Genomic DNA, 10,172 nt, shown 5'->3' with positions numbered 1-10,172 from the left:
TCAATTGTGAGCTGATCTTTTAAATCCTGAATAATAATGGTGCAAGAGATTAGGTATGAGAACTTTTTGCGCGGTTCATTTATATTCACTTCAGGACCTTGAATGAACCTATAGCACATAAAGTTAAATGCAAGGCAATTTGTCTGACTGATTGGTGGTGCTGTCTGATTTTAAATCCATGACAGAGATTCTTTTTCTTAAATGGTGTATCACACATGGATAGATTGCAGTGTCTTCCATATTTATGACCTTATTAAACAGGTAATAGTAATTTGCAGTGTGCTTCAACATTGTTGTGAACAAGCTTTGGAGGGTGCAAAAACAGATTAGAAAATGAAAGGAGGAATTGAGTCTACCAGCAAGCAATCTTGTTGTCAATTTGATTTTTTTTTTTTTTCCTTGGTTCATTAGTTGGTTTTGGACTCACGACCTCACCCTCCATCCATTATTATGGGAGGAGGAAGTACCAATTGACCATTTCTGGTGATGAGAGCATATGATATTTTGTGTGCTTGGTTCTGCAATTGTGTTTGAGAGAGAGAGAGAGAGAGATAGACAGGACTGCTTATAACTTTTTCTCCGAGCACTGTTTTCTTAACGTATGCTGTTACTAAAGTTCAGATGTATATATATATGCAAATTTGTTTAGTGTTATGTCAGCCACATAAAACAATACTCCTATTTACCAGCTATAGCTCAATTGGCACTTTCTCCTCCCATAATAATGGATGGAGCGTGAGGTTGTGAGTTCAAAACCCAATGAGCATGTGCGTAACTTACCCTTAAAAAAAATTATAAAAAAACTCCTATTTGAACAACAAACGGAAGTCTGCAGTATTGAATTTCACAATTCACTTTGCTGGTCTGTCCCAAGTTCTTGGATGTTGGATTTTATCCTCCTTGATGGCTGTTAGTGTTTAAAAATTGAAATATGCTCCATTCTTGATCCTTTTGGAGCACATTTGAGCCTCAAGTTATGACACCTATATATTCTCCCTCTACAACATGTCAAATTTAAATTTTCACTCATTATAGGATTCTGACCGTTTCTTTGTTTTGTTTTGGCATACAGCAGACAACTTTAGCAGTAGAAGACTGTCCAAGAGTTGAAATATGAGTCTGGCATGTCTTGTGTGTCACAGCGTAGAAAGTCCATCACATTCTTTCAGGAGTTACTCCGTTTCAAGTTCTGACAATGATGGAAGATGTTCAGCTATTGCCAACTGCTTAGCAAGGAAGTCATCCCTAATACCCTCAGCGGCGAACTCTTGTATCGCATCATCATCCAAAGTGAGTCCACAACCAACAATTCCAAGCAACAATGGAATGGTGGGTGCCCCACGTCTTGTCCGAAGCCGTGCTGTGAGAAGGGATCTTGTGAGAGACTGGAATTTTGATGAAGTTGTGATGGGGCGTTAGTTTTGTTAGTGTGGGCATAGGAAGAGTACAGGGCTCTTCTTGAGGGATAGGTTTAGAGCATGGTCTTGCTTTCTTTTCTAATGGGTGCAATTGAATCCACTCTCTGTGGTAGAAGAGTTGGGCATTTGTAACCATTTAAGAAAAACCTGGAATTTTTTTTCTTTTTGTGTTAACTTGTCCATATTTTTGTTCTCTATTGCTGATTGATATTGGCAAAGTTGTGCTTTCTTTCTGGTTATGTGTAGCTGGACTTTAGCCCCTTAATACAAGTACTTTATTTTTTTCTTTTTCTTTTTTGGCTAAAACCAAATTTCATTAGTAAGAGCAAGAAACAGCTGGAGGGAAGAGTTAGTACAACATAAAAGACCATTAGCATCAAAGGGACATTGGGCCATAGCAGGGGCTAAATGGTCCCATAGCAGGGACTACACCATTTAGCTCTCTTTTAACCCAACTAAAAAAGAATAAAAAGAGAACACATTCCTAAGTTTGAAAGCATTAAAAATTATGTTTGGATATAGACTAGAAGTTTTCTACTATTTAGAGCATCAATGCATATCCTTGAGCCCCTTTCCACTATGATGCTTGGGAAATTCTCTGAAATAGCTAACTGCATAGCCTAGAAGATAGCAGCAAAAGATCCTTGGCCAGGGCTTAATTTAAGAACTTGATAATATATTTTTACATATTTTAAAATTTTTGTAAAGACAAATCTAGGAATTTGTGAAGTTCATGAGAAGTCGTAAAGAAAATTGGGTTTAACTTCTTAAAGAAATAAATAGTAGGTTTTAAGTTCTACAAAGACTTTATAAACCCATTCTTAAATTAAAGTATAGATTTTCTTTTACATTTCATATAGTCTTTCTAATCTTCTTTTTTTTTTTTTTTTTAAATAATAATCTTTCTAGTTTCCGCACTCCATTTTAACCTTATTTTGAATATATCTATTTTGCTATTTTCTTCTTCATCATCTATTTTATCATTGTTTATGCTTCCATATTACTTCTGTGCTCTCTCCTGGGTAGTCAATGGTATCAGAGCCATGGATGATAGATGTATGAGTTTTATTTCTTTGCAATTAAGAAGTTACTAGAATTTTATTACTGCATAGCCACTACTTGCTCCTTGTTAGCGTTGGTTAGCCTCAAGACTCGTTGGCAAACCATAGTTTCGCGTTGGTTAGCCCCTTTGTTGTTAGCCGACGGACAAGCGTGTGTTTGGGTGGTCCCGCAATGGAGTTTCCCGAGGAGGTGGTCCCGATAACAAGGAAACCAGTGGTTAGTAATAGTTCCGTCAGTAATTACTAATTGCTTGGAAATAGAATAAATATGTTTATCATTTCATCATCTGTTTGCTTGTTCACACTTAGGTTAGGCACACACTAATTTGAAACATGGATTATGATGATATAGATTATGATGAAGGTTATAGAATGAGTGATATAGACAATAATTGGTTAAATGATAATATAGATTATGAAACTGATTCTGACTCTGACAGTGATATGGATAATTATAATACAAATAATTGGAGTACTTTCACAGGTGATAAAATCAATAGACAGACTCATGGACACAGTAATAGTTTCTTAGATAAGATTAATAAAAATTGGAATCTTTAGAAGCCATTGAAAGAACCACCACCATAGAAAGAAAAAAATAATAGAGATAATAGAATAGACAGTTTTTTGGAACTTTATGAAAAAATTAAATCTTTAAATTCAGAACAAGAAAGAAACTTTGAACCCCATCAAAGATCATCTTTAGTGACAGATAATTGGCATGATAGAAAAAATAGTAGCTTAGTTAGCACCGATAGATTCATAAATAGTAATAGAAAAGACTATAGCCAAGAAATGCAAAAGATGATAGACGTAGTAAAAGTAAGAAATTCAATAGAAAGCCAAGAAAATAATGATGGGAAAGATGACATAATAGATACAATACAAAAAATGAAGCTAGAAGGAGACAAAGAAAAAGGAATAATAAGGAAAGGTATAGTAAAAGAGATGTTAGAAAGAATAGAAAGACACAAGGCAATAGTACTCTAACCAATTTAAAAGATGGAACTCTATGTAAAGAGTTAGATATAGGAAAAGACATAGTAAAACAAAGAAACATGACAAAGAAAGAGAAAAAAGATGATAGTCTAGAAAAGACAAATAATAGTCCTAGAAATAATGATGATAGTTCAAAATAATTATATGAAAGACAAAATAATGAAATAATACGTAGGAAGTTAGATACAAAAGAGATAGAAAGAGATAGTGTAGTAAAAGTAGTCAACAAAGAAAGAAAAGATAGTTCCAAAAAGAGTAATAGTTTTAAAGAAGAAATTGATGAGAGACTTAAATCAATTGATAGAACTGAAAACAACAGTTTAATAGAATTGGCTAAAAAGATAGAAATTTTAAATTTACCAATAGAAATGAAAGAAATAAGAAAAAACATAACAGTTTGAGAGATTACTGAGTTATCAGAAAATGAAAAAACTGACAGACATGTTAGAAATATTATTTGTCATAAATGTAAAGAATGTGGGCATACTAAAAAACAATGTGACAGACATAATAAAATTGTTAAACAAATAAGTAAATTAGATTTTGAGAAAGATATAATAAATGAATTAATGGAAATATTTAATGTTAAGCAAAAAGAGATAGATCAAGTAATGAAAAAGGAAGAAATAAAATCAACCAACCCACTTAAAATTAATAAAACAAAAAGAAAACAAAAAGACATAATAATGAAACTGATTGAAAATCTACCGAATCACCATAAAGACAAGAAAGAATATTTATTAAAATTGAAAGATTCTATAGAAATACGTATTGTATTAGGTGTAGGAAATATGGACACCATGTTACGGATTGTAGAAAGGAAGAAAAAGCCAAGAAAGAAAAAGACAAGAAAGAAAAGATAAAAATGAAAATAGAACAAGATGATATAGATATAAAATCAGTAACGCTACAAGACTTAATGACAGAAGCAAAAATGGTAAAACAAGACAAAGAGATAGAGATATGTTCTTATTCCCCCGAGATATGTTCTTATTCTCCTATTGCTTTTTTGCATAAGTACCAACATAAAGTCCAAACTCCTCGCACAGAAGAACTTAGTAGAAAAGGCATAAAAGACGGAAATATGGATGCAATCTTTTGTAATCAATATGCATGGACTGACAGTATATGGACTGACAGTATGATAGAAGTACCAAACAAAATTATAATAAATGACATATTTGCACCCTTTATGGTACCCTTAAATATTCATATAACAGATATTTTAATAAAAGAAGTTTATTCATCTTTATTAATCATTAAAGAAAACATTAATTGTGGTAATTTCTTGAATAATGACAGATTTAATTTCTTGATAGGCAGAATTAATTATAACCCCCTAACAGATTTTCCTATTAATTAAAGACTTTATGGAGAAGCTTTACTGCAGAATGAGAGATATAGCATTGTATACTGGACAAATAAAATCATAATAGACCTTGTGAGTATTTTGAATTTTAGCCACTCAGACACCAATAGACTTTATCATCATACTACTACTACGCAGCAAGAGCACAAAAGTGTACAAAGAAAAGTTTGTTTTATTATAAATGCTTTTCTTGCTTTTCTTATAAAACATTTTGAAAAGACTTTACAAAAGGATATTGACAAAAAAAATTTAAAATAAATTTTATAGAAGCTTTGCAAGAAAATATTTATTTTCAAGATCATTTTTCAAGACGTAATCCTTTTCCCAAAACCCATTTGCAGACTACTATGAGTAAAAGAACCTCCCAGGCAGACATGAAAGGAAAGGGCAAGGCACCAGTGGCGCAACCCAAACCCAAACAATCCCGAAAACCTTATGTTAGGATTTCAGATAGGCATGGAGGCGTCTTGATAGAGACAATATCCCTTCAGGATACAATGCTAACAGAGGCAATGTATTCTTGTGGTGGCAAAAAGTGAAATTCTACATGAAGTGCTTCGCACTGACCTCATTTTCTAAGAAGGAGAATTTACAGACCTTCATCTTCATATTAAACTACTTCTTGATAATCTACAGGCAGCCTTTACCCTCAGACAGAAATCCTTATTCCAAAAGACCCTTAAGGCTTTGGAATTATATCTTGTGAACACCGGTGCATTTATTAAAGCACTTGGTTGTCAACTCCCTTGCAAGGAGGATAGAGATTCAAGCTCCACAAAAACAGAATTACAGTCTCTAAAAAGCTATCTTATGGGAATAAGCTTTTCAAAGCTCCACCCTAAGATTCAGCAAAAAACGAGACTTGCCATTAGAACTTTACTTCCTGAAATCCAACAGAAGATATTAACTCATAAAGCAGTAACAAGCTCTTATGATAGATGGATGCAGCTTTTTAAAGTTTTAGTCTCTACAGCATTTATCAAGACAGAAGATATGACAGATGATACATGGCTATCTCATAAGGCCACATGGTATGAAAGTTTCGGAGACGCAGACAGAATTTATGAAGGAACAGGAGATAGATACAATCCCTATCCGAGATTACTTATCAATACAGAGACAGAAAATCCAGTAATTTGTGATCCTTTATGGCTATCTGAAATGCTTGAAGTAGGATTTATTAGCAAGTTGATCATAACTTCTGGAAGACAGATTAGTTTATTTCCTAAAGTCATCCAAGAAGTGGCTGCACAGATTGGAGGACTTAATTATGTGAGGATTACTATATGGAGTACTCTTCCAGTTTGGGACAATAGTTATTATATGGAAGTTCAGCCAGCACGCATTCTGGTCCTTATCCATGATTGGGGATGTATCCCTGAATACAACTGGTATACGGGAGATACTTATTTATCACTTGATGATCTGGATGCTCTGGCTCAAGAATGGTCTAATTTCATGAGTAACAAGATTTATGAAATACAAAAAGAATTAGACAGAGGCTTCCATTTATTCAGCTACACTGACAGAATAGCCGTATATGGTCCAAGACCTTCAACAAGGAGACTTTTTGGAAGAAGAAAGAATTTTAAGGATCCTAGACAGATGACAGCAAAGGATCATGTTCCTATTTATCTTCCTATTTCATACTGCGTTCTATGTAGTAATTATGGAGTAGTTCATGAGCATGAGCAGTATGAGGATAATTCTGATCCGCTGGACTATGATAACTATGCAGATACAGATTAGATGCTCCAAGAAAGATAGAATGCTTTCTAGAACAGACAGCTACGATAGATCACTATTCATCAGCGGTGACAAACCACTATTCACTGTGACAGATACTATTCACCAGCACGCGTAAATAGTTTCTAGACAGATCCAAGATACCCTAAACAGATACAAGCAGATTTTTCACTACTGTTTACTAGCATGCGTACAGATTCTCAGAGAGATTCCCAGACAGATTCCCAAGCAGACAGAACATTGTTCACTTGTATGCGACAAAAAAGTATCCTGACAGATTCCAATTCTCAGAATATATGGTTCCTACCGACAGTTTAACTTGAATTAACTTTACTTACTTAGGTTAATTTACCATGGTTCATTTCATCTATAAAAGCGATGGACTACGCAAACAGAAAATAGGCATCCAAATTAGGCTTCAAAAGGCTTCTAAATTCCAGTTTCTAGACTTCCAAAAGATTCCAAACTATAAAAAGACTTTGTAATAGCTTTCCCTCTCCCTCTCTCCGAAAGACTTTTGTACTCTACTTTTCTTTTGTAATCTTGTAACCTTTTAGTTTTTAAGACAGTTTTATTTTGTAATCTTGTAACTCTTTAGGCAGTTTATTTTCAAGCTTGTATCAAAGACAGTTGTTTTCAAGTTTATCAAAGACAAAAGTTTTTATTCAAGTAAGATTTTATTAGTTTCAGTTTTCATATTCCATACTCCATTTTAACCTTATTTTGAATATATCTATTTTGCTATTTTCTTCTTTATCATCTATTTTATCATTGTTTATGCTTCCATATTACTTTTGTGCTCTCTCCTAGGTAGTCAATGGTATCAAAGCCATGGATGATAGATGTATGAGTTTTATTTCTTTGCAATTAAGAAGTTACTAGGGATTTTATTACTGCATAGCCACTACTTGCTCATTGTTAGCGTTGGTCAGCCTAAAGACTCGTTGGCAAACCATAGTTTCGCGTTGGTCAGCCCCTTTGTTGTTAGCCGATGGACAGGCGTGTGTTTGGGTGGTCCCGCAATGGAGTTTCCCGAGGAGGTGGTCCCGATAACAAGGAAACCAGTGGTTAGTAATAGTTCCGTCAGTAATTACTAATTGCTTGGAAACAGAATAAATACGTTTATCATTTCATCATCTGTTTGCTTGTTCACACTTAGGTTAGGCACACACTAATTTGAAACATGGACTATGATGATATAGATTATGATGAAGGTTATAGCATGAGTGATATAGACAATAATTGGTTAAATGATAATATGGATTATGAAACTGATTCTAACTCTGACAGTGATATGGATAATCATAACTATAATTATAACTATAATAATACAAATAATTGGAGTACTTTCACAGGTCATAAAATCAATAGACAGACTCATGGACACAGTAATAGTTTCTTAGATAAGATTAATAAAAATTGGAATCTTTAGAAGCCATTGAAAGAGCCACCACCATAGAAAGAAAAAATAATAGAGATAATAGAATAGACAGTTTTTTGGAACTTTATGAAAAAATTAAATCTTTAAATTCAAAACAAGGAAGAAACTTTGAACCCCATCAAAGATCATCTTTAGTGACAGATAATTGGCATGATAGAAAAAATAGTAGCTTAGTTAGCACCAACAGATTCATAAATAGTAATAGAAAAGACTATAGCCAAGAAATGCAAAAGATGATAGACGTAGTAAAAGTAAGAAATTCAATAGAAAGCCAAGAAAATAATGATGGGAAAGATGACATAATAGATACAATACAAAAAATGAAGCTAGAAGGAGACAGAAAAAGGAAAAATAAGGAAAGGTATAGTAAAAGAGATGTTAGAAAGAATAGAAAGACAACAAAGCAATAGTACTCTAACCAATTTAAAAGATGGAACTCTACGTAAAGAGTTAGATATAGGAAAAGACATAGTAAAACAAAGAAACATGACAAAGAAAGAGAAAAAAGATGATAGTCTAGAAAAGACAAATAATAGTCCTAGAAATAATGATGATAGTTCAAAAGAATTATATGAAAGACAAAATAATGAAATAATACGTAGGAAGTTAGATACAAAAGAGATAGAAAGAGAAAGTGTAGTAAAAGTAGTCAACAAAGAAAGAAAAGATAGTTCCAAAAAGAGTAATAGTTTTAAAGAAGAAATTGATAAGGGACTTAAATCAATTGATAGAACTGAAACAACAGTTTAATAGAATTGGCTAAAAAGATAGAAATTTTAAATTTACCAATAGAAACGAAAGAAATAAGAAAAAACATAATAGTTTTAGAGATTACTGAGTTATCAGAAAATGAGAAAACTGACAGACATGTTAGAAATATTATTTGTCATAAATGTAAAGAATGTGGGCATACTAAAAAACAATGTGACAGACATAATAAAATTGTCAAACAAATAAGTAAATTAGAATTTGAGAAAGATATAATAAATGAATTAATGGAAATATTTAATGTTAAGCAAAAAGAGATAGATCAAGTAATGAAAAAGGAAGAAATAAAATCAACTAATCCACTTAAAATTAATAAAACAAAAAGAAAACAAAAAGACATAATAATGAAACTGATAGAAAATCTACCGAATCACCATAAAGACAAGAAAGAATATTTATTAAAATTGAAAGATTCTATAGAAATACCTATTGCTTGTATTAGGTGTAGGAAATATGGACACCATGTTACGGATTGTAGAAAGGAAGAAAAAGCCAAGAAAGAAAAGACAAAAATTAAAATAGAACAAGATGATATAGATATAAAATCAGTAACGCTACAAAACTTAATGACAGAAGCAAAAATGGTAAAACAAGAAATTTAAGAGGAAAATTCCACAGACATAAATAAGCGAAATATTGCAGAAATAATAAATTTAAAAGAATTTTCTAATCCCACAGACAGAAAATTTGATGATGATGGCAATAGACAGAATTTCTTAAGTTTAATTGACAAAGTAATTTTCCAAAAGTGGCATACAGAAATTACTTTAGTTATTAATAAAGAGTTTTCTTTGACAGAAATTGCTTTAATAGACTCAGGTGCTGACATGAATTGTATACAAGAAGGATTAATACCCTTAAAGTATTATGAAAAATCATCTGAATGATTAACTCAAGCTAATGGTGAAAATCTTATAATTAATTACAAAATACCAAATGTTCATATATGTAATGATGGAGTATGTTTTGAAACTGTTTTCATTTTAATTAAAGACATTTCTTCTAAGATTATTTTAGGAAATCCCTTTATGGCCTTACTTTATCCCTTTATTACAACAGCCGAAGGAATTAAAACTAATGTGTTAGGAAAAGATATATTTTTTAAATTTATTTTACCACCCATCCCGAAAGAAATCTATTCATTAGATAATATTTCCATAATAAAAGAAATTGATAAAGAAAGAATTTACAGGAAAAACAGACATTTATTATCCTTAAAGTCAGAAATAATATATGAAAGAATTGCTGATCAATTGATAGATCCTATATTAAAACATAAAATAGAAGTTTTCAAACAACAAATTGAGACAGAAATTTGTTCTAATCTCCCTACTGCTTTTTGGCATAGACATCGACATATAGTACAATTA

General features: G+C 32.1%; 1 protein-coding gene across 1 annotated transcript; it reads left to right on the top strand.

The window, feature by feature from the left end:
* Nucleotides 1–1,082: 1,082 nt before the first annotated feature.
* LOC115960575 lies at nucleotides 1,083–1,509 on the top strand. Its single transcript, XM_031079518.1, has one exon. The coding sequence runs from the start codon at nucleotides 1,114–1,116 to the stop codon at nucleotides 1,417–1,419; it is 306 nt and encodes a 101-aa protein (XP_030935378.1). The 5' UTR covers nucleotides 1,083–1,113; the 3' UTR covers nucleotides 1,420–1,509.
* Nucleotides 1,510–10,172: the final 8,663 nt, after the last annotated feature.

Source organism: Quercus lobata, chromosome 9 (assembly GCF_001633185.2).
Source record: "Quercus lobata isolate SW786 chromosome 9, ValleyOak3.0 Primary Assembly, whole genome shotgun sequence".
In the NCBI taxonomy this organism is placed as follows: domain Eukaryota; kingdom Viridiplantae; phylum Streptophyta; class Magnoliopsida; order Fagales; family Fagaceae; genus Quercus; species Quercus lobata.
The sequence above is the reverse complement of the archived record's forward strand: the minus strand, read 5'-3'. Positions and strand labels throughout refer to the sequence as shown.

Bases quoted from the DNA above. Each gene is read 5' to 3' on its own strand.
- LOC115960575 (XM_031079518.1), top strand. From the start codon at position 1,114: ATGAGTCTGGCATGTCTTGTGTGTCACAGCGTAGAAAGTCCATCACAT.